This window comes from Coloeus monedula, assembly GCF_965178545.1.
Source record: "Coloeus monedula genome assembly, chromosome: 2".
Lineage (NCBI taxonomy): Eukaryota > Metazoa > Chordata > Aves > Passeriformes > Corvidae > Coloeus > Coloeus monedula.
In genome coordinates, this window is record NC_138782.1 from 56885046 (window position 1) to 56909887 (window position 24842).

The window sequence follows — 24842 nt, forward strand, 5'->3', positions numbered from 1 at the left end:
CAGGACGCTGCTCGGCTCTGCCTCCCGGCAGTCAGCAGTGCCCCAGTCCCGCTCCGGGAAGCACCAGCATAGCAAATCCTGCCGGTCCCGGTGAGCTACACAGATGGCACCAGGGATGCACGTATTTACATGGGGTGGAATGTTTTCCCATAGCTTTTTAAGGAGTGTATAGATCAACATGTTCACATAAGACCAAATACTTTTAATATATTTATAACTGTTTTATAAAGCTTTGAAAAAACTCACAATAGCACATTGTTTTACTTTAATGCTTTACGGTACTATCAGTTTAAAATCACAATCAGCACTTAAGTTATAGTCAATCCGGCAAACAAGAGACAAAAAAAAATTACAAGAGTTAAGAACTGACTGATACATCTTTTATCTTTTTTTTTTTAACTAATGCATAAGTGCAGAATAAGATAAGATACTCTAGTTTAAATATCTTGTTTTACAATATACATTTTGTTCTAATTACGCAACAGTAAATCCCATGCTTCACATAGAAAAGCAATCCACAACATTAAGAAAAAAATTTACAATTTATGAAACAAAGTAAATAAATATTAGTATTACAGAATCAGAGCTGTACATAAAAGCTGTTCAGTTTTAATCATATAAAAATATGTTTTAGTGCAACCTCACATATATTGATGCTGTTCTGTTTTACATCATTTAGATCCAAGTGTCCAAAAAAGGAAAGAAATTACATTTATTACAAAGCAGATACACAAATTCTAAAATATGTACAAATTACTGCTAAAAAAATGCTTATAAGAATATAAGCAAAGTAAAGAAAAGGCACAAACATCTGTACAATTTAAAAGTACCAGACCCAATAAGAATTTCAAATTTAGTTTTGGTCAGGCTCATGATGACTTGTTACTTTATCTAATTCTTTTGATATAACAAAAGTATATATAATAGCAAACTACTGTAACTTAGAACAGGCATGCTGTAAAGTTGAATACTTTTTCTATCTCTAGAAAAAAAAAAAAAAAGTGGGGTAAATGTATGGGTTAAAGTCTCCATGCATCTCAGATCAATGTGGCTTGCTCTTCTCAGATGACGGATCTTTCCTTTCCTGTGTGCTTGATGGGGGGTCGCTCCTGCTGTGAAAGCCCAGCTGCTGGACACCCACAAAGCTCTTGCTGTAAAAGGTGGGATGGGCTAGCGCAGTCTGTGATGTACCAAAACTGTCCTGTTCACCACCGTGCAAGTCCGGATGGGTGGCTGAGGCACAGGGCTGGCCCGGCTCAGATCCACTAAAGTGTTTAATGCTAAAATGTGCACTTTCTAAGGGTTTCTGGTGAGGCTCAGAAGGCCTCTGCAGCTGCTCCGCCCCGTGCAGAACGGCTTCTTCTGTGGCGATTCGCAGAGAGGCTATGGCTTTTGTACAAGTCTGTATGTTCTCCTCCTGCTCCCTCTCAGTAGCCACGACACTGTCCTCGGATGTGCTCTGCGCCAGCAACAGCAGCGGCGAGGAGGGGGCGCTGGGGGGAGCAGCGGGGTGCAAGCTGTGCGGAGAGGTACGTTTCTCATGGTGCTTAGAAATACTATACGATTCTTTTGTAAGGGTTTCCGCAGTTCCTCTTTGCTTCTCCTCAGAGAGCTCCCTCTGTAGGGCCAGAGTGGACGGAGAATGTAAACCTGAAAGGGCCACGGGGACTGAATGGACCATCTGGATACCCCCAATAGGCATCATGGGGATAGGTGCTCGGATCTGTTGCTGGGAGTGTAGTGGAAGATGACTGAAGACGTAGTCGCTCGGACCTTCGGGGAACAGACTAGACCTGCGGTGCTCCATGCCTCCTTTTTCTCCATATATGTTGAAGTAAGGTGCCTGAGACAACCCCCTTCTCTGTAAGCAAAAGAAAAAAAGAGATGTCAGTGCTGCTACTAGCAGAATTCTTGTCCGGCTGCCAAACCACCTATCTGCTTTCCTGTCTAACTCAACCTCCCATTCACGAAGCACCTTTCATCCAGATGGATCCCAAAGCATTTGGAAAACTCCACTAATTGCATATCCAAACAACCGAGGAGGTTCTGCTTAGCTCAGCCCTAGAGGGCTCATGCCTCTGAGGGGAAAGGCAGTGGCTAGTTAAGAGAGTTCAGCAACACAACGCAGCAATTTAGGTCAGGAAGTGGATGATATTATATTCAACTGAAACTTTGAACAGAATTTGGGGTAGATAGATTTTCATTCCTCAGGAGAAATTTACCCTCTCTTTTGGAAAACTACGCTGGTATTTGGACTTTGTTGCAGAGAAATACACATCTGAACATCGCCTGCTCACCACCACTGCTTGGTGTAACAGGGAATATCTGACAGCATGTATGATTTTCTGCCTTCTGAAAAATCGGCTCTTGAGCCCCAGAGAAGACACTTGCTCCCTGGGAGCTTTACCCAATCCTTCGTGAAAGCAGATGGGTATTTCCATGCAAGTTTAAGTGTCTCTCTGCAATGAAGACACAAATTTTTCTAGTCATTGAGACAATGGAACACCCCTCTGGCTTATCTGCAGTGTAAACAATAAATAATAACAAAAGCACAGGCATCAGCTGTGAGCAAAAGTGATGATTCTGTCCCAGGGAGACTCGCCCACTCATAATGGGATGGAGAAGAATGGGGGATTTTGTGACGGCTAATAAAAGCCAATCTCGCAATATTGACATTTTCATTGCCTTCCCATTAGTTCTCGCCTTAGAAGAATGAATAGCTCCATCTCCACTCAGTATTAAATATGCCCTGGGCTTTTGGTTCCTTTTTCTTTCATTCTTAAGTTTTAAAATTTGTTTGCTATCTGATGATTAAGTATCATTTACTGCTGACCAGAGGAGTAGTGATGACACAAGTACGGGATGACATTTTTATAATTATGTGTGGGATTTGGCCACACAACTCTCAGGGACTCTCATATGAAATTAAATGAATGAAAATGCTCATGTCTGCTCTGTAAATTGACCAAACACAGATCAATTGCCCCAGAGCTGTGGTGCTACCGCAGCCTTGGCGTGGCAGCCCGAGGACTGTGCTGCTAAATGCCAATGCATTGAAGTGGCAGCACTTCACTGCTGGGAAATCCTAGCTCTCAAGGCATTAAGCAACCTCTTGATCCCATCCCAGGGAGCTGGTTTAGGGGGCAATTAAAGATTCAGTTTCTGTGCTACCCAAGGGCTCAATCTCACTGTGCTCAGATGCTTTGTCCTGTTTAATATAAATCAATGTCGAGACACGAAAGGGTGACCCATGATCATCAGACTCGAACTTCAGAGATATTATTCAGAGACTAATCTATGTTGGGAATTTTCCTATTCAGAAAGTGAGACGCTTGAGTCTCATAAAAGAGAAACTGTCATAAGAAAGCACAGTGACAGCACATTATATTGCTGAATGGGGAAAACTTTACAAAATAAACTGCAATTGACAAGCCACAAGACAGTTCACCTACCCTGTCAGTCCTCCCTATTGCTAACCTCACCTCTGCACAGCTGCTTGCCCCCTATTTTTTTTTCCATCTTTGGTCTGTCAACCAGTTTCTCAGTCATATTGTGCTTTTGAATGTTTCCTACACCATGACATTTATCACTATTACATCTGATGTGAACTTGGGCTAAGGGAAATGGAGCAAAAAAAGAGTAGAACTCATCAAAGAATAAACCTAGTCACACACGTCTCTAACTGAGAAAGACACTGGCTTCATGTTTTACCCTGCCAGAGTTTCATAAGGGAATAGAGCAAGAGTCTGTCCTTGTCGGATAGAGGTGTCTAACATGACAGAAACTGCTATGTGCTTTAAGATTAGCAGCATCATCCAATATATGTCTCGTAGTCCCGATTTTAACATAGACAGTGACAGTGTGTGCATGTCACTGGATACCTTTCAAGCCTGGCTGGGCACATACTGGATTATTTTTCTCTAGCTCTGGCAGGTAAGTTTAGAAACAGATAATATAAATGGTTACAGTCACTAGTAACTGTTTCTTCCTCTTACCCTGCTTTTATTTCCTTTACCAATATCTAGCATTTTCATACCTACGAGCACACACACATATACATATTCATGGCAAAAAACTTTTTTCATCAAGCATCCTGAAAATCCAAAGACTTTATTCAGTTGACAGGGCAAGTATTAGATCACAGAGCACAGTGCAGGAAGTTACGGTATCTTTTTGCAGTGCAGTCAGAATGTGTTGCTGCCAGTGCTGCAAGATGAGCTCCTCTCTTTGTCAGGTGATGGGAATCCAGTTTGTTTCCCATTAATTCTCATTTGTTACGGTTTAGCATATTTCCCTTCAACTCCAGGTGACATATAATTTCCCGAGCAACAGTATTCTGTAGCAGCTTTTCACTAAATGCTTTGACCTGGTCACAAAGCTAGACTGCCACATCACACCCCTGAGCAAAGCTATATCCAGCTTCACAAGTCCCCCAGAATGCCTCAGGGATGAGATAGGGTTTACCCCGTATCTGGTACATCACCCAAATCAGGCTGTGGGAGATTAAGAGGAAGATCACATTTCAAAGCCAAGCACCCTTCACAGACATCCTCTGGGCAGCCTCAGACCACAGCTTGCAAAAAGATGTTGGGTGGAAAACAGTCTCTTTGATTACCATGTCACAATGTACTTAAGGTTTTTTAAAGTTAAAAACCAGACTACACTGAACTCTATAGTGAAATTCAGTAACAGAGCATATTACCAATGTGCTTTCTGAAAGGCATGATGTGTAGAAAAGTGATTATAACTCCGTGTGGCCTTAGGTTTCAGGATCAACTCAATTTGCAGCCCTACAGAGAATGCACCACAGCAGCCCACATACACCAGTGAACCTATTTACAGTTTACCTGGAGTTCAGAAGTTTCTGGCTCTCTGTACAAGAAAGCATTTCACTCAAGATGATAAAGTAGTGAGTGTTTGGGAAGGGATTTAATATCTGTGTCTGGGATGATCAAAGGACCTTAAGTCCCATCAACTTTCAAGCAGTCACAGAAGTGCCTAATTCCCTTCAGCCCTTCTGAATGTATCAAGACAGACTTCAGACTTCAAAATGAATGAGATGAGAAACAAAATGGCAACACAAGCAAAATCCACTACTGCCTAGAAGCTAAAATAGTAGTGAGAGACAAGTCTGTACCACTCACAGCAAGATACCTTCTCAATTTCATTGTGTCTATCCTGGGACTGGAAAGAAGAGACAAAGGTTCTGGTCTGCACTAGGAAGCAGCAGGGTGTACTAAGGGTTGGGACAAACAGGAACGGAGTGAAATTGTGCTGGATCCCATATTCACAATGCAAGTGTTGTGGGATTGGCAGGGAAGGTTGCTTCAGATTAGCCCTATGTTGTCTCTCTGGAGTCACTTGAATGGCCACTCACAGTTCAAGTGCATCCGGTGCCCTCCCGGTGCACATTTTTTCAGTTTAATTCCATCTGACAACAATCCAGGTCACTTACTCCAAGACTGATCTGAAAATGTGAGTCAAAGCACAAAAAATGTGACAACAGAGACATACGCCTGATCCAAACTAAAACGCTAAGGGAGATTCACTCAGGGTGAACAAATGAAGCCTTCCTATTCCTTCTCTTTCTCTCAGGACTGGCAGAAGATGACTGGGAAGAAGAATCTGAGCCCTTTGATAATGGCATCAGCCTCCTCAGAAAGGAAAGAAACCTCTGGCATTGACAGAAGAGAAGATGCCAAATGAATTTAGAGAGCAGAAGGTATCTGGCTTTAATTTTAAAGACACCAATTTAACTTGTCAAAGCCAAGGGGGACCCAGCACACACTAGAGACTTAGGCTACTTTGGAGAGTGTATTCTGTTGCAAGAGTGTATCCTGTTGTTAACAGCCAAAGGAAAAAAAAAGTGTGTATTTTTCTGTATTTTTATACAATCTAAAAAAATAGTTACTTTCACCATGCTCTTTTCCACTTCCTAAAGAAATAATTTCAATTGCTTTCTATATGGTGCTTTCAATGCCAGAGCACTTTACAGGCCCTTTGCACAAGATGACCAAAGTGCATGGACATTCAACAGGAAGCAACAATGAAGGGCAACTAGACCAGCACTGGCCAAAGAGACTAGAGCAAATACATCAATTTCAGTTAAGAAGAAAGAAAACTGGCCTCTTCTGCGAACTGCAGGCACTAGAAGCACAAAACTGCCCTTATTCCTGCGAGGACTGGGAAGCCAATGCAGCTGTTAAAGTATTTTAAGGATTGTAAGCTGACATGGGCATCACCAATGCAGCTGCTAATGATGTTCTGGTTTGCTGGATTTCACTAGTCTAAAAGTGAAAAACAACCTTTATTTCATTTTCTCCTCTGACAGCTTTAATTTATAGCAAGCTCAGGTGTTATTTGTCTTCCCATTTGCTGAGTATAATAACTTGTGTTTCACTTAAACTACTCTACTGTTTGGCTAAAGTACATCTTCCAGAAAGGTATCAAGAGAGGAGGAATCCATCTTTCCTTTCTTGCAGTCACTTGTTGTGATGGGCAATCATCCTCACTTGTCATTTTTTCATTTAAGTTTGCCTGGGCTCTGCTTCCAGTAATGCCTCCTGTACTCAGGTTGTAGTGAGTCTACTGAGGTCTGGCCTTCTCTCTCAAAACACTCAGCATGCCACCAAGTTACTGATGCCTTCTGTAAGACAACTGATATTTTACATTGTGTTTTTCACTGCCACATGCCTGACTCTAGCTCAGAAATAAGGTAAGCTTTAGAACTCCATCTGGCATGGTGGACTTTTCAAAAGAAGGAGCTAGCAGTGCTAAGAGAGTCCTTACAATGTGCTAAATGCCTTACTGGAAGGTCTGCATAACAAACAAGGAAAATACTACAGCAAGAACTGTCAGATGGCCAAGGATGACTGTTAACATATGCTTTTGGTAGCATCATTTTACATCCAAAATCTTTACTACAGGATGCCAGTGTGTCTCATGTGGGACACGAGGGACCAGGGCACCCTGCACAATGTCAGCTGTAGAATCCCATATGATCCCATTCATTTGATACTAAGACATCATGACTGGTTAAACTGGTGACTCTTCACCCACTTGTGATTCCTCACTTAGTCAGTAAAACCGCTGGTGGGATTTGTATCCTCTCTCAGCTGTGCAGTGATCATTCCTGTGAGAGTGCAGCAGAGTTTCAGCATGCCCTTTCTCAGGGACCATCTAATCAGCCACCCCTCTCTTCTGCTCTTCTCAACAACTTACCAGGCCATGGGGCCATGTCTGAGATGTAGGAGAAGTACCTGTGCTGCTCTTTCCTATAAATATGGCCACTCACATTGCAGCTTTCCCTTATACCCCTGAAATGCTGGGAAATCACTTTTGGATCTGCCAGGATGGCAGCATCTCAGCTCTTTTTGGTCCACTCCTGCTCCAGCCATCTTTGCCCAGGTGCATCCCTCACTTCATTCCTGGGAGCAGATAACACATCAGCCTGACTCTACAGAGAAAATCACACCAGAGCTCAGAAATGCTGACTGTATGAGCTCAGGGTTCAATTCTTCTCCTCCACAGAGGAACACCACAAAGACTACATGGAGAGCCAAGAAGACTGGGAATGGGGAACCAGGGAGAAGAGGCCAGCCAGGAGAAGAGCAGGGAGCAAGGAACTCTGAGGTAATCTGAGACTGCTACCACTTGCCCAGGTTGAACACACACACAGGCAGGCAGGGAGAGAGGGCAGCTACAACATCAACATGGCAAGGGAAGCATTGTAGATAAATAAGTGAATTCACACATAGCAAGGCCATTCCTTACCTCTGAAGACGTGATCTATTTGTGGAGGGAGTGCTTTGTGAATGCTAGGGCTGGTCAAAAGTGCCAATCTGGCAGTTTCTGAGAGCTGATTTACCAAAAGGAAAGAGCACAGACAGCAGCTGTGCAAGTTTTGCATATTTCCACACAGACGGCTGCATCCCTGCCGGAACAGCCAGTTGTAACAGCACTTTCTGTAGGGCAGACAGCTGCCTGCTCCTCTCACACAATAATGTCCTTTAAATTCCATCCACAGATTCTGATTTCAATGTGCACTCTGCTTTTCCAAGAGGTTCCATTATCTTAGCATTTTTATTCCATTAAACAATACTCAGTGATGGGCACCATACCTCAGGTACAGGCCTTTAAGCCTTAAGCTTGGCTTGATCCCATTTGACAGTCTGGGAATTAGGAGATTTTTTACACTGCAGAAGCAAGCCTCACATACCATGTAAGCTCCCTCAACCATTTAAAAAATTATATATATATATATAATACATATAAAATAAATGCAATGAATATGGAGGCAGAAAATGCAAACCAGCCTAATTTCATTGAAATTAATGGGACTACTCAGGGTTGTACCAAGTGAAGATTTGCCCTTCAGGCTGATTCTAGTGCATCTAACTGAATCAGCATCCTGACTTGGTCCCTGTCTATTCCAAATTTCTTGCATTTAATCCAGGACTTCCCTCTAAGGCTCAAAGTTTATGCTGCCTTCCACAAAGCTGCAAAGATTTTTGAAATGCACAGATTTAATAAGAGTACTGTTTTTGACAAAAGGAATGAAAATATTCTTTCATACTTACTGAGTGTCCCACTGGAATAGATTCAGACTGTAAATATTGACCCATGGACAATGCTGGATTATGGTACAAGCCCCTCCGGGGAGATGCCGCTCTAACGGAGGCCATGTATCTCCTCTCTCGCCTGGGAGACAAATCTCTTCGAACAGACACATCTTTCCCTGGTGACATTGGTCTCCTTGGCGATAGGTGACGTCTTGGTGACATGTCCCGTCTTGGTGATAACTCTCTCCTCAGCACAGCCTCCTTCCGCGGGGAAAGGTGCCTCATGGGTGAAATATCTCGGCGGGGTGACAGATGCCTTCTGGGTGACAAATCCCCTTTTGGCATTAAATACCTCTTTGGTGAGTTATCTCTGTAGGGTGAAGAATCGTAGCCAGGTGACGATTGTCGACTGGAAGGTGAGAGGTCCCTCGGAGAAGAACTGGGATCTAACGAAAGCGTGCAATCCTCATCCATGCAGCTGGGTATGTCCAATCTGTCTTTATCAGGCTCTGAATCTGTACTCTTACTCTGGAAAAACCTCTGGTATTCTGTCATTTGTGTGTCTTCACAGGAGTCACTTGGTGTTACCAGCTGAGTAACCTGAATGCTAGGTAAGGTGACCAAGTAACTGATGAGGGAAGTGTGTCCCACTGAAAGGGAGCCCTCGGGGGAAGCCCCCTGTGACGCTGAAGCTGAGTTCACTGAAAGGGAGGAGAATCGAGGGGGCTGCGGGCTGGTGCTTCTTGATCTGGTTTTTGGTGTCGAGTCTCCCTGAGTATCATCAAAATCATCCTCATCCTCATCATCATCATCATTGTCATCGCCATCCTCGCCATCCGATTCCTCCGCATCAGAAAACTGGTGCTCTGCTGACAGCCCTGCCAGGTTGCTGCTCTTCTCTGCCTCCTGCTGCATGTCCTCCATGTTTTCTGCAACAGCCACAGGAAGTCCAAATGGTGAGCACATACCCCGCCTCTCACGCCACATCCATTCCCCACCCAGCACACTCATTGCTGTCGCTGGACGCTCTTCATCCGGGATGGCTGCATAAAGCCATTCCTCACTGATAAAACCATATTTTTTTCAAAGTAATTCTTTAAAACTCTATACTTGAAGTAGGAAAGCAAATTCATCCTATGCTACCTTCACTAAATGTTGCCATCTCTCACATCTTAAGTGGAAAGATTGGGAACCTCGTACGAGACAGATGACAACAGGCCATACTTTTATTTCTAGCTCCTCTTTATGTAAAAAAATATTACTCAGACAACTGGATAGGATTTTCTTTTTACTTCCTGTTTATTAAAAAGTTAACTCCCAATTAAAAAATGCCCCAAATACTCTTACTATATTTTCCCATGCCCATCACTGTGCTAAAGTGCAATGAGTCATTTGCAGACTCCATACTTTCCATACTTTAGTTGGAATGAGGCCATTATGACTGAATTAAATCATTTTGACATACCTGCTTCTTCAGTTTCAGCATCATCTACAGATGTCATTGATACTCCAAGCTCCAAGCATTTTTTCATGTGTGCTTTAGACTTCATATGTTTTGTCAGATTTCCTATGGATCAGAGATTAATGTAATTAACGCACAACAACAAAGATCACTGTTCAAGTAAGGTTTTGGTGTATCTTAACTCCATTATGCGGCAGATGATGAGTTTCAGCTTTAAAAAACACCACAACAGACAGGGCTGACTCATCTAGACCATTGCCCTCAGAGCCTGTTTTAATGAGAGCGGGTTTTTATATCTTAAGAAAATAAAAAATTTGAATAAACTGAGGGCCTGAGAGGTACACAGGCATCTCTCCAATTTTCCACATGGCATTTAGGCACCCCTAAAAAACTCACTTTTGGATGTGATCTATTCCTGGACTCACTGTCCATGATACATACAGACTGCCTAGACATCGAAGTAAGTCCACTTCAGAGCAGCCATCCAGGGCTCATGCTCCTATTTACATTGTGGCACCTTCAAGATAAGGGCTCTCCCATTTACTTCACACATAATTTCCAAATGCTCCATGTATTTGAAACACTTTGAAGCAAAAGTACCCCACAAAAAACAGACAGTTATGGGAGACTTCTCTATGCAAGTTTACCATCTAGCTGCAGTCTCTGAACTGAGAGGAGCTGTATTTACAACACCCACCTGGGATGTGGGAAATCCAGGTTCAGCTCCCAGATTTAGAGTACAGATCTAAGCCAGATACAGCAGAGATTTGAAAGCAAATCTCCTATTCCCCTGAGGGAGAAATCTAACACTAGACTATTGACTTTCTGGAGTGCCTGTCTTGGTCTGTTTCTTCATAGATAAAAAAACTGGGTTGAGATTGGCCCCAAGAGACATTTCATGACAAAGAAACTTGAGCACAAAGCACAAACTGGAGAATATCGCTCTAATCCATTTGCCACTTCAGTCTCATTTGCAACACCCAAAAGGGAAAGCATGGCACAAGCAAACCCAACCCATGACCAAGACATGGTGTGTCTCAGCTCAAGGAAAGCCCTCTAGAAATGCATTTATGCTGCTTCCAGGACCCCAACCAGCATCTCCAGATGGTGTTGTGGCACATGCCATCTTGGGGCAGGAACACTGCACCCCTCTTCTGGATAGTGCAGGTGTGCTTAGAAACTCACAAGCCAAGCTCTTCTTCTCTGACTTTCAGTTCCAGCCAGTTCAAATAATTCCCTTCTCAGTAGGAGTTTCTTGTGCCTGTGCACTGCATGAAAAGGCTAACTTGGCCATTGATGCTTCTGGATGGCTAAGTACTCAGAAAAACTGAAAACCTAAGTACCTCTGAAAGTACTACTACTGCTCTCAGCAAAATACCAACAACAGCTATGAGGCTGACGACCGCTTATGATCAGTAATACACCAGTTAAGCACTTCTTGTACTTCAAAGGTTAACTTAGTTTCTTCTTACTGATGCCCTTCTTGTACAATAGCAAATCACGTCCTTCATGTTTCTTCTCCTCTGTCAGAAATGCCAGCCTCAGCAAGCAATTTCACTTTTTTTTTCCATGCCACCTCTTCCTCCTGGAATGTCCTCTCTGAACACAGCTGTAAAACCACAATACTGTCAAGTACTTCAAGTCCCTCCTCAAGACCCATTCCTACAGTAATGTCAAATGTAAGCAATGATACGAGAACAGATGGTCTACTGGGACTACAAACAAGCAGCTCCTTGTCTTTGTCTCTATATGCCCATTAAAGTTCTCATCTTAAATTAGGTTGATGGGTCTACTACCATCCATCAGCTATTCCCATCTTTGGCACAGGAAGAAGTGCTGGAGTCATGGAAACTATTACAGTCCTCAATCCTCAAAACAGCCATGAAGCTGCACTGGTATCTTGGGAGAAAATTTCTTCAGCTTCCTTTCTCCCCATTTGAGTTAAGTTCACTGCACTGGGACCAGAATCCATTTCTTTTGTCTGCCAAAGGGAAGCTAAGAAACTGAGAATGTAAGGCTCATTTGGGCTGTGCTACAAAGGAATGCTACCAAGGAGAGGATTTTTTTCTTTCGAGGAGATAGTTGCATCACAAATCTGAATTGCACAGAATATAATTATCTGTGGCCTCAGGGTGACAAATGGAAGCTTTTTTCTGTGCTGATAAATACATGTGAACAGAAGCTATCAGATCTCTATTCATAATTAATGCCACAGTGGATGGAGTGGCCCATCTTGGAGACATACATTATTTATAAACTTGAAACTGACCCACTATAGAGCTTGTGAAGGCATGTATTCCTCAGCAGCTGATGCTCTGCTTCTACATTATGTCATAAGAAGTGTAGTCTCCTGGTAGCATTTAAGTGTTGCTGCAATTAAAATTTGCACCATGTAACAATGTTAGCAGAGTATTATTTTTCAGGGTATTTCTTATGCTACTAGATCTTCTCTGCAGACAGAAGGACCAGCCAAAAGCCTATAGGTCTTAATGAAGCTATCCAAGGAGTCTGAGAGTCTTACAAAATCCCTGGATCAAACAGAAGAGAACAAACTCTCTTATACAGTCCTGTATACATAAAAACACAACAATTTTATTCTGAAGAAAATTGGCAATGTCCTTGATTGAAATGGGCGATTGGATCCCAGAGGGCAAAACAGCTCCAGAAGTGGCAAGAGCTCAGCAAAAAAGATCAAGTACCTTTAGTTTTGAAGGCAAAATTGCACAACTTGCATACGTAAGGCCGGACATCAGTGTGAGTGCGGATATGTTTTTTGAGCATGCTTGGCTTTTTGCAGCGAATGCCACATTCTTCACAAATGTACTTTCCTCGGCCACGACCTCTGACATAGACATAATCCTCATTTGATTTATACCTGTTGGAAGAGAGCAAGTATTTAAGTCATACAGACTCTAGGTCTCATACATGTACAAACATCACTTCTATGCATCTCATCCTCATCATCAAAGCAAACTCACAGAAGTCCAAAGGAACTACTGAATTCTCACTCTGGAACTCATAAAGTATTTGGCTTTCAGTTAATGTACTGGTCCCAGTGTATTTAAACAATATGAGACCAACAGGTTGCAGTATGAGAACAGTATAAACACCTTGTCAGGAAACCAATGAAAAACCATTCCTGTAGACACAACTCCAAATATAAGCCTGCAGGTTGGATTTATTTCAGCTCACTGTAGTCTCGTACAGCACAGACATTTACCAACCAGCGTTGTTTTGCAGCACGGTTCATTTAACTATTTTAGTGCATTTATCCCTTGGGATCAGATAAATCACATCCTGGAAATGCCTGCTTCTTCCCATTAAGTATAAAGGGAATGCAGATGACGAGCAAGGATGTATGCATTTACATCACAGATGCCTGACATTCCCAAAGATAAATCGTTCCCTAAAGAGACACTGAGTTGAGTTCACTCAGGTATGTGATGCTTTAGAAATAAAAGGGTAAACGTCACACGTGGATACTTTGAAGAAAGCTATTATGGGAATTTTTCTTAGCACAGACATAAGCTTTCCATGCTATTTTTGCTGATCACATAGTGTGTGGTTAGAAAATAAGTAAGATATGAAAATCTATGTAAAGCTGTACATTGCCTTTATTATTGTGCTAAATTGTTAATACTGAAATCTAAAAGAGTCCAGGGAATCTACTCAGGCTGTTCTGAGGTTTGAAGACTGCTGGGCATTCCTTTGGGGAAGAATTCCATCATCATTCATCCAAAGTAAAATCCAGGAAGTGCAAGAACTGAGAAATAATATTTTTTCTGCCCTCTGTCCTCCATTGCCCTCTTCCTGAGCAGAACAAAGTATTTTCAGTCACTCTGTGGATGCACAGCCCACAAAATATCGTTGCTACTGACATTCAGTACTTCAAATAAAAGAGGGACTGTGTGAAAGATTCTGTTAATATGATGATAACTCTACAAGAAAAAAGTGGCAATTTTTGGGTTACAGAGCTGAAACATTTTTCAAGTGTGCTTTTCTTAGATGAACACTTTCGCATATGTTTAGCTATATCATGGGCAATATAAATACTGAAGTTAATACCTTAGAAAAACATAAAACAGTGTCCTGTTCTCAAGTCCATCTTCTTATCTATTAAACACATCAGCTCCTCTTTCAAATGTGGATGCCTACATTCAGGTTTTTTCATCTAATTTTCAGCAAAGTTGTCCTTCTCCTATTTCTTTTGTTGTCCCTGGCAGCATGGGCAAAACTGCCATAGTCTAATGTAATTTAATATTTACTGATCTCTCTAGCAGGTTTTCTGTACAACATTTCTGGGATCTTGCTTGTCTGGCTGCCCCATTTCCCAGGTTCTCCTTCATATACACATGCCAATGACTGCTAGTCATTTCTCTATCCACTGCTTCATCAACTAACTCCAGGCTTTCTCCCACAGACAAAAAAAAATGCCCATTATTATTTAAAATACTGCCATTTTATCTTCTCTTCATCTCTCTTTACAGTCTGATTTTGCTGGGATGGAGTCTACCATATCACCCCTGATTGATACTGGTAAGATAAATGCTGTGCTATTACATGTGCTTTTCTGTTGCTCCATCTCTGCTCTTCTTCTGCTTGACCTCATTCCACTGGCTTCTGTCACCTGTCAGATCCCATTGGACACAAAGACAATGATAATACATGTGTCTCTTCATCATTCATATAGATGGTTTTTGGCCACAACTGACCTTGACTCTTTAAGTATGCTTCATCATAACAATGACTGTAAGAGAAATGACACACACAAACTTGACATTTAAAGACGGGCTGGTGCAAAAACTAAAAGACCAGAAGTCTGAGTCTATTGAGATTGCCTTTAAGACCCCAGGAATATTAGATCTAACTGCTAACTTGTGCGTCTCTCAAAGCTTTGAGTAATTTCCCCCTTCCTACTATGTAACATGCACTTAAGGACTTCAGTCACTGCCTCTCTGAGTTTGACTTGGATGGGACTCTTGAGTTAAAAGGCATTAACAAGTCTCAGAGTCCTGCAATTTCTACCCAAAATGTTATTTTATTTGGGTTTTTCAATTTGAGTCTATTACTGATAGATATAAAAGAATGAACATAAGCAAACTGTGAATTCTTGCTGTCGGCTGACAATGTCATTAAGCTAGGTGTCAGACAGGCAGGCATGCTTGTCCTGTCCTTCCTTTCTTTGCACACCATTAGTAACTAGCTGTACTGCAGCAAGTACTGAGCTTTAAATTACTGCTTTTCTTTGAGGAATACTGCTTCATATCCCATCAGCCACATCTGCAGTCACAGATGATGGAAAGCAGATTTTGTGACTTGGATAATTTCACTTGAATCAAACCACTTGCCAGTGGTAATAATGCAGTGGTAAGTTTCTTCCTTCCAAACTCCCTCTGCTATGATGCTTACAAAATGCTCTTGATGGGCTTTATGCAGCAAGGTGGTGATGTGCTCTGACATCTGGTTATACTGGCTGATGGTTGGACTTGATGATCTTAGAGCTCTTTTCCAACCATAACAACTCTATGATTCTATGATCTACTTTTTGCCTCAGTTCTGATTCTGTTCCTTCAGCTTCTCACTCATCCCCAGCCTCAGCTGGTTTTTGCCCAGCTGCCATACAAATGCCCCACCCCACTGGCACAAGGCAGCTCCAGAGCTGCACTTCCCTGCCAGGTGGACAGGTGTTCCCACAAACCAAAAGCAGACAACCACAGATCTTTCTCAGCTAATTACCTTCTTCACAGCTGTGAAACAAAAGCAATCACAAAGCCTAAGGAAACCCGTTCCCCATGACAACTGAAAACCAAATATCCTGCTGAAACAAGATATGACCATCCATGCTTGTCTGTCCAGGGGAGAAAATGTGACACGAAAACAACAGACATTTGCTATATCGTTCATTGCACTATGTGCTAAGAGGAGATGAAGATGTGCTTGAAGAAAGAAGAACAAAAAGCTCAATAAACAGCCAAGAACAAGCAAGCACAGAAACCCACCCATGTCAAAAACTAGCTTTCAGAATTCATAAACAATAACTCGAAGAGGACAAATTCAATAATGAGGACAGAAAGCAATGCAAGACATGACAATAATATCTAAAGTATTACATTGATTTAATAAATAGGCAAGTGAATGTCTAGAATGGAAAGAACGAATCTATTCTTCCACAAATAATTCTTGTAAAATGCAAAATAAAGTTACGATGCATGAGTAAAGAGTGAACCTACTAACACTGCATCATCTCATTTGTTGTAGTTTTGCAGGTTACATGTTTCTAATGAGGAAGCCCCAGTCTATTGCACAGACTTTGTTCTCCCCACTCCAGAAATTAATGTGCACATTTAATGTGCATTTATATAACACAAATTAATGTGTTTTGTTTCACTCAAAGGGTATCTAAACATAGCCAAATATTACTAGGAGACATTTCTAGGTGAAGTGTGAATTATATGATTTTACTCAAATAGTTTCATAAACCTTCCTGGTGTACAGGAAAACTTAAGGAAGTGCAAGTAACACACAAAATTTCCTAAAGAAAGTACTAGATAGTAGAGGCTTTTTATAGAGTGATCTGCTGCAGCTCACACTCAAATGAATCCTCCTTTGAGTTGCTTTTCTTAACACACTTTTACTTTTCTGACCTCTCATCATGAAGCTTACATCAAGGTAGACTGTCTTCAGCTGGGTCATCCAAATTCAGAAATGCTACATAGTGGGAAGCAGGAAAATTTTATACTTCAAAGTGGGTGTGAGTTGAAGCAACAGCTCTTTAAATTTCCTGTAAACTTGGGCTCACTGCTGAATTTGGGTCACTCTTGTAAAGCCAGCCTACTGGCTCAGGTACTAGGACAAGGTACAACTACAGAGAACAGACAGGACAAGGGTGTCTGGGCCAGCACACCTAAAAAAATCTCCAGAATAACTTTTTCAGTCTTTCAGGCAAGATGTAGGCTATACTCCTTCAGTGTTGCATACTACAGAGAAATGGTAATGGTAACTTCATGGAGACTATTCAATCTCAGACAAAAACATGAAGTCAGTGAAGGACAACTGTAATTTTAAAAGGAACAAACTGACAGGAGAAGGAAATGGATGTATGAATTTCTCACATCTCCCTCCTGACCTATTTAGTTACCCCAATAAAACAGTGCTGTGAGACCATCTGAATTTGGTAAGACTGAAAAACACATCTTGTTTAGCCACCTGACTATGCAGTACCAAAAACTGGCAAACTAATTGCATTGTGTCAGAATTCTGTAAAAGAAACAAAACAGTATCTTCCATTTTAGAGTGAACAGCAGAGACAAACAAGTGTCTATTTAATTTTCTTTTCTTAACAAATTTCGTAAGCCTCAAACCAGTTAATTGGCTTTCCCCGCTTTGTTATTTGTTTCTGTTATCACTTGAGTGATAGATTGCCACAGTAAAATTAAACATTATTTTATCAACCATACATGACAGATCTATGGATTAGGCTTAGATGCCATAGATTTCATTGGCATCTTATGTTTTATCTCCAAAATCCAACCTCGGTAAATAATACAATATTACAAGAATAAGACTAAGCATGCCTGGTCAATCCGTTTAACTGAGTGGAAGTACACAGTGCCTAAAAATGGAAAGACATCCTCATGGAAGTCACTAAATACAAAGAAATGGTACAGAAAATATCAAAATGGTAACAGTTCATCCATTTCCCTATGACTTAAAGAATTAAAGTAACAATTTTGAGTGAGTGCTCTCACACAGAATGGAAACAATTGTCTTAATAGCAAAGTAGAGCCCAAAGTGAGTATACAGGTACACTGCAGTGCATTTTAAGACTGACACAAAAAAGAAGAGACTTGGGAGCTACAAGACATGGCAAGAGTACAGGAGACTGTTCACATCCTAATTCATTCATACTCATTTTCAAATGTCTTTAAAATGACAGGCTGAGCTTGAAATTTCCAGTTATATTTTCTTACCCTCCTTCAAAGATTTTAATTCGTATCGGCTCAGTTTGTTTGGATGTAATGTCTTTATCTCCATGAATGTCTCCTTTTACTCTTTCTTTTATAATATTCCCCACTACTTTCTTTTCAAGCTTGCTGCCAAACAAGAAGAATGGCTCGTGTTTCATCTGTAGAACAAAGTCAAGGAAGGGTGTTACTGCTGGAGCACACAATAAACACACACTTCATTTCAAATACTTTTAACATACCAGGTCAAAACCAAACTCTCATTTTGGTGCAACTCTATACGGTGAATTAATCTGTCCCATTTAATTTGACAGAGAATAAGAGAGGAGGCAACACGGACAAATTTTTACGAGAGTCTCGACAGAAAAGACAATACTTATCTTTCCTCAGAAAAAAAAAAAAGTCATGGAAAATAGATATGGAAAAGCCTCATAAGGTAATTTAGTGCCATTACAGAATTTTCCCTGGCACCATTAGCAAATGCTTAATCTGTGAGGAAGAGTCAGTATGTAAAAGACATTAAATGGATCTGAAGATCCTTACTCAATTTTAGCTTAATCTTTTCTTACAAATGCATGCGGATGTTTGTGTCTGACACTGTTTAAATCAGGAAAAACCAAGGGCAAAATAAAAGGAGATAATGTATCAGGCTCTGGCACACATGAAAGGAGGGCTTTAAACCCCTCACTTTTTACATCTGATTTTGAAAATGGAGACAGAGAGAGAGACAGCAGAAGCAGCAGAGCTTGCAGAAGGATAAACTGAGTCTCAAAAGTTGTTTTGGGAAGATGTCACTGGCTGATTTCCCAATGGGGAATCTTTTAAAAAAAAAATCATTTAACTTGGATTTTATAGTTACTAGAAATTTGTCATATAAACATATATGAATTTAATTTTATTAAAATTTCTTATTTACCTGAGCAAACTGCTTCCATGCACTTGATGATGTCAGTTTACCAGCTCCAGGTCTGTGCATAGCAGCCAGGGTGTAGATCTCCGTGGTGGTTTTTTGCTTGGACCTCAGAAGTGCTAAAGTGGTCTTTGTACTTAGCCCAGATGGGTTTGGGTTACATGAACTTATACACCATGAAGCATAAACAGAAGCTTTGAGGGTTGGTTGCTGAGTGTAATTAGGTTTTGTATAGTTTAAGAAACACCAGCTCACAGTAGTCGTAGTACGCAGACTTGGGAACTGAAGGATCTGATGAAAATCTGCTACATCTGTCAGGAGAATGGTTGAGGCTGTGACTTTCCCAACAGTATTAGATGACATCTGGACTAACATCCCAAGAGGCAATTTTTGATGTTTCAGTTGGTCTTCTGTCTGAATTTCTCCTGGTGGCAATGAAGACCTCTGTGGACTCATGCTCATATCTGAGGCTGTTTCATCCACATCCAACTCTTCTGGTGAGTCTCTTCCTTCAGATGGGCCACTGGACTTCTGTCCCGGTGATGTGGAATCAAAACTGGAAAGTTTCTCTCTGCTCGATGGGAATGCATCAGCTCCTGCCATGCTGACAGGGGGGAAATCTTGAGATGATGAGGATGACAGCGATGAAGAGGATGACATGGATGGCAGACTTTCTTTTGGCTCAGTAGCACAGCTCTGCCTTACTAGTTGAGGCTTCTGCATTCTTGGAAAATCTTTCTTTATATCTGAGTTAGTTAACTCAACTGCACTTAGCTCCTCAACTATCTGCCCATACATTTTTTCTTCTTTGACTCGTTTCTGCTGCTTGGTCTCCATGAAGAGCTCCAAGCTGCTGGCAGGGGAAAGCATTCTTTTGCTTCCTCCCAAGGTAGAAGCCATGTCAGAAGTAGAAGGCAAACACAAAGGAATTGGTGGCTCCAGTCCAAGTGGAAGCGTCTGCGGCACTTTCCATAAAGGATATTTTTCTAGTCCTCCATGATGACCCAACATCTGAGCAATGTTAAATCCAATTCCTTGCATGGCTGCATTAGTTGCCAATGTTCTTTGAGAAACTGTCTCATCAACTTTACAAATTACAATTGCAGGACTGTTGCTCTGTCCAAGGATCTGGGAAATGCTTGTGTACATGACACTACCATAAGACGGCACATGGGTTTGAATCCTAACAGGAACAACTGTTCCTGGCAAAGGCTGTACAGATCCATCACTTGGGGAGTCAAAATCTGTCTGAAGATGCTGCTCAGAGGAGGTATCTGTTGGTTTAATGCTATGGTCTGACTGGTACTTAGCAAGAGTATTTTTTGAATAGGGCCCAGATGTTCCTGAGTAATGCTGGTATGTTTGCTCTTTAGCATGCACATAATCAGCTGCTTTCTTTCCAATAAGCTCTGGTGCATGTTCCAGGTGATAACTTGGAGGAACGTCTGTTTGGAAAGGCTGTTTGATGTAAGATTTCTGCAGCTGTTGTACAAATTGATGCTGGAAGTGCAGAGGTTCTGTGCAGGACTGCCACAAGATAGGCTGCTGAGATGGTGGTAAGTGAACCATGCAGACAGCTGGATAGGGGAACTGAAACAAGGTGCTATGAATAGGAGGAAATGGGACCTTTTCCTGATGTGCAAATAGCTGCTGCTGCTCTGATGGATGTTTGTTAGGAATATAAGGTGCTTGTTGGATTAAGGGAGTCCTTAACATTTCCGGGCTGTCTGCAACAAGAGCCTGTTGCTGGGCAAGGTGGGATGAGCTATTACTAAGCTGAGCACAAGAGCCAATAGCCTGTTTTCCAGAGTCATCTACCTGAATGGGCTGAAGTACAGAGGAAGGGGAGTGATGCCAGGCAAGCTGGGAAGAGCGAAGACCAACCTGTGAATGTTCCATCTGCTCCTGCTTTATACTTTGTTCTGTGCTCTGATCAGTCTGGGAAATCTCTGGAAAACCACTGAAGGAAGCTTGGCGAACCAAGAAGCATTTCTTTCTTTCTCGGGATGGAGACAATGCCACAGTAGGTGTTCCAGCTGAAGAGGCATGAGACAGGTTCCCATAGTCAAAGGATTTACTTCGGATCTCTGGGATTTCAGCAGCATGAGGACAGGGCATCTGTTCAGATGAGCAGCGTCTCATTTCCCTCTGATGGTGATGCCCAGGGACGGAAAGTGAGTAAGCACCTGCTGGAACTGTTAAAAACTCAGACTGTTTTCCAAATTCATCTTGTTTGGGAGGTGTGATGAACTTCACATTCTCTTCTCTTTCAAAGGACATTGAAAAACTTGAACTGTGAGACAAATTACTTTCTTGGCTAGGGCTGCGAGAGAGGCTTGTACCTGTAGAGTCAAAGCTAGATTCTCCAGAGGAGTGCTCCATGTCAGCCAGTCTTAAACGCTTCTTTTTGGGTGGTAGCTTTTCAGCTGGAAGTTGAGAAAGGGTTTCACTTCTTTGGGGCCACTGGAATTCTTCAGCAGGTCTCTCCTGCTCTTTACTCTGCACTTCTTTATCTTTTTCAGGCTTATCTGGCTCCTCTGTGACACGAATTTCAGGTACCTGTATGTTGTGCTGGCGAACCAACCTGGGTTGCATATGACATGGCTGAGGCTGCTGGGATGGGGATGGCTTAACGGTGTCAACATTTTCCATTTGTGGAGCTCGGTCTGGGCTCATCGGGGACTCACAAATCTCGCTCTCACATGTTTCAGATGGTGAATAGATCTTTTCCTGCTGACATGCAATATGTTCTGTAGATTCAGACCTTTCAAATGAGTTTGGCCTACTCAATGAATTTGTGTGCTGAATGACAGAGATGACATTTCCAGGGGGCCTTCTAACCAGTGATTCTGCAGTCTTTTCTTGCTCTGCAGTTAGGGATGAGTCTTCCAGAGAAGCTGCTGGACTTCCAGACTGCAAGTAAGGCCTGCACATTTCAAAACGCTCCACATGGCAATGGGGAGCATTGTCCAGGCCTTGAAGGGCAAATCCACTTCTTGGCACTTCCTGAATTTGGGATTTGGGATCCAAGTCCAAAGGTTGAATTCCTCCAGGGGTGCCAGTTGTACTGCTGCAAATCATAGGACTGTCTTCCTCATCTCCAACACTCTCCTCTTTCCTGCGCTTCCTGTTTTCAAAAGTTGTTCCAAGCATGGATGGCACTGACTGAGATTGTCCAAGTGGATCAATAAAAAACTCTCCCCCCTTGTTCATCCCACCTAAGGATGGCGAGTCCCTGTAGTTCTGTTTCTGAGCTTCAAATTCTTCCCACTTTCTGTAGTGCTTTCCACTGGCATCATAGTCATAAAAGGTCTTGTCTCCTTTCTTCTCTTTCAAGGATGGTCCTTTGTCGCCTGCTGTCTGTCTGCTGGAAGCAATAATGATATTTTTCCCTGGTCTTCCATGATAGTCTGAATCTGAGTGTCCTTCCTGCACAGATGGCAGTTCAAAGGCACCCTGCCTTCTCAACATCCTTTGGTGGGGTATCCCCACTGTCCCAGGATAAAATACATCATCAGAGCCAGTCATCTTCTCATCAAATGAATGGCTTCCTCTCAGAGATGGGGGAATACTTAGGCTGTTTGCAGAAGAGGTTGGCATGGAGTTACTTCTGATAAGAGGAGAGGAATCTACTGGGGGCTCTAGAAGGACAGGCACATCACCCTGCTGATTGACTTGGTACAAGTTGGATTCACTTTTGATAGATGATGTGGTCTGGGATTGTCTACATTCTGTATTGCTGCCTGGATAAACTTGTGTAGATTTAATAGAGCTCAAATTACTGGAGTCGATGAGTTCCTCTTTATTTGGAGTCAGGTGAGAAATATGTTCCTCAAGCATCTTGATATCTAATCTGTTATTTAAAAGAGGTGATGGGTCTGTTTTGCCCTTTCTACCCATTAAACTGTGTTCCTGATTTGTTGTGGCTACAGTTAGTGCTGTCCTCTGATTAATCCTATAGAACTTCCCAAAAATTATCTCTTCGTAAGACTTTGCATTAGTATTTGGTGGGCTAATTTGCTGCTCAGCGCTTTCTGAGCGGGAAAAATAGCCAGAGTCAGTGCTTCCTTTACTGTGGGGGCTCAGGAGGTTTAATGACTGTTCAGAATCTTGTCCTTTCTTCTCTGACAGTCTTAGTGCAAGTCGCTGTTTAACTGTATGAGAGTCATCAGACTTGGTACTTAAGGATGGGGTTTGCAACATATCAGAGCTAATATATGGTGAACTCTCACTCGGTAACTGGATCCCACTTTTAGGGATAATCAAAATGGGGACTTTCATCGGCCCCACCAAGGACTCGTCCATGGAGGAGTGAAAACCACTCCTGCTAGCAATGTCCAGTGGGAGCTGCGAGATGGGGCTCAGTTTGTCAGATGCTTCCACTAGGAGTGAGGTCTCCTCATCAGTGTCTGTGCTCTGCTCACCATCTGAATGAATTTCAGCTTCCACATCGATGTAACTGGCATCAAGGTCCAATTTAGAGACTGCTGACTCTGTGAAAGGTACCAATCCTGCCTTAATTGCATGGGCATGTGACTTCCGGTGTTTGTAAAGGTTGCTTTTTGTCTTGAAGGAGAAACCACAAGGAACACAAGGGTATGGTCGCTCACCAGTATGAGACCTAATATGCTTTTTAAGTACACTAGGTTTGGCACAGGCCCGATTACAGTAAGGACAAATATACTTGCCAGGCTTTTTGGGTTTGTGCTCTTTTTTGTGAGCATCTTCTGATTGTTCTAAAGATTTCTGCGAATATTGGCTGTATGCAGGGTTCAAACTTGAAATCTTCTTCCTGGAGAAACCTCCACTATGGCTATGCATATGAAAAGGAAACAAGTCCTCTGAGGCAACTGATTGCAAATGGCTAGGAAACTGCCATGGAGGGCCTTCCAAGCTCTGATGTGGCTTTATGTTGTGCAAGAAGCCTTGTGGCAACGAATGCTGTGGAAAGGAAAGTGAATGTTGACATGAGTAAGGGCTTGGACAATGCTGAGGATATTGCTTCTCTGTGACTTGCTGTACAGCTTCACTTGATGATACCAGTTTCCCAGAACTAAAAAGTTGTGCTGATGCTGTGTTTCCTATTTGCTCGTGATCTATTTGTGGTTGCCGCTGTACTTCTTGACTGCCGAAAGTGCTCATCTTAATAACAGCTGAATGTTCTTGCCTCCATCTACTTGGTACTTTAGCAGTTTCTCCAGACCTTGAGGTAGCTTTTTGCCCTATAGCTGTGTCCCCAGAGTCCATTTTGTTACACAAGGTCTTAAGTGCTAGTTCACTTGAAAGCTGTGCAGACACATGAAGTGTGCCCAAAGCTGTGCTTTTTAAAGTTTTGTTGCTCCCATTTTTCCAGGGCTGTTGCAAGTTCACAGACTTTTCTTTCTCTTTGGAACTTTCCACGCAGTAGTCTATAGGCATGAGATTTGTGTCTGTACACTAATGAGAGTATTATACAGTTCTGTTCATGGCATGAACTCTCCTAAACAGTTTATTATACATTTGCAAAGACTTGTTATAGCATTTGGACATGTTCCATTGTTACTAAATAATGAGATGCAGAATGATCCAGAGATACTTATGATCTCCTAGAGCAAAGTTCTCTTCATCTCTTCCATGGTGACACGGCTATCTGTACAGAAGTATAAAATAAAAAAAAAAAAAAAACACACACACACCAGTTAGTACAGCCATACTAAACAACACTTTCAGTGCAGTCAGTTGCACTTCTATTTAGCCTTACATGGAAATTACTGAGGGACTTAAGCAAAGGTAACTACATTTCACAAAACTCCCTTTTGTGAGCAGACACAGTAAAGACTGGCTCCAGAGACTGCGCACAAGCATAATCACTACCCAACAGCAGCTCTAGAATAGAAAATAGAGACCTACACTTTCCAAATTAAACAGTAGCTTTGGAAGGCTTTCAGGGGACAGTTTAAAGGCTT

General features: G+C 42.0%; 1 protein-coding gene across 3 annotated transcripts in view; it reads right to left on the reverse strand.

The window, feature by feature from the left end:
* Positions 1-250: 250 nt before the first annotated feature.
* The window catches only part of HIVEP2 (HIVEP zinc finger 2), a 137225-nt gene continuing 112633 nt past the window's right edge, over positions 251-24842 (reverse strand). For all 3 annotated transcript variants that reach the window (XM_082303475.1, XM_082303476.1, XM_082303477.1), the window contains 6 exons: positions 18904-24526; positions 17994-18148; positions 12723-12898; positions 10027-10128; positions 8580-9490; positions 251-1861 (listed from right to left, as the gene is read on the reverse strand). In XM_082303475.1, the coding sequence (XP_082159601.1) occupies positions 1043-1861; positions 8580-9490; positions 10027-10128; positions 12723-12898; positions 17994-18148; positions 18904-24315 (7575 nt within the window). In that variant the 5' untranslated portion in view covers positions 24316-24526 and the 3' untranslated portion in view covers positions 251-1042. The remainder of the gene's footprint in view (positions 1862-8579; positions 9491-10026; positions 10129-12722; positions 12899-17993; positions 18149-18903; positions 24527-24842) is intronic.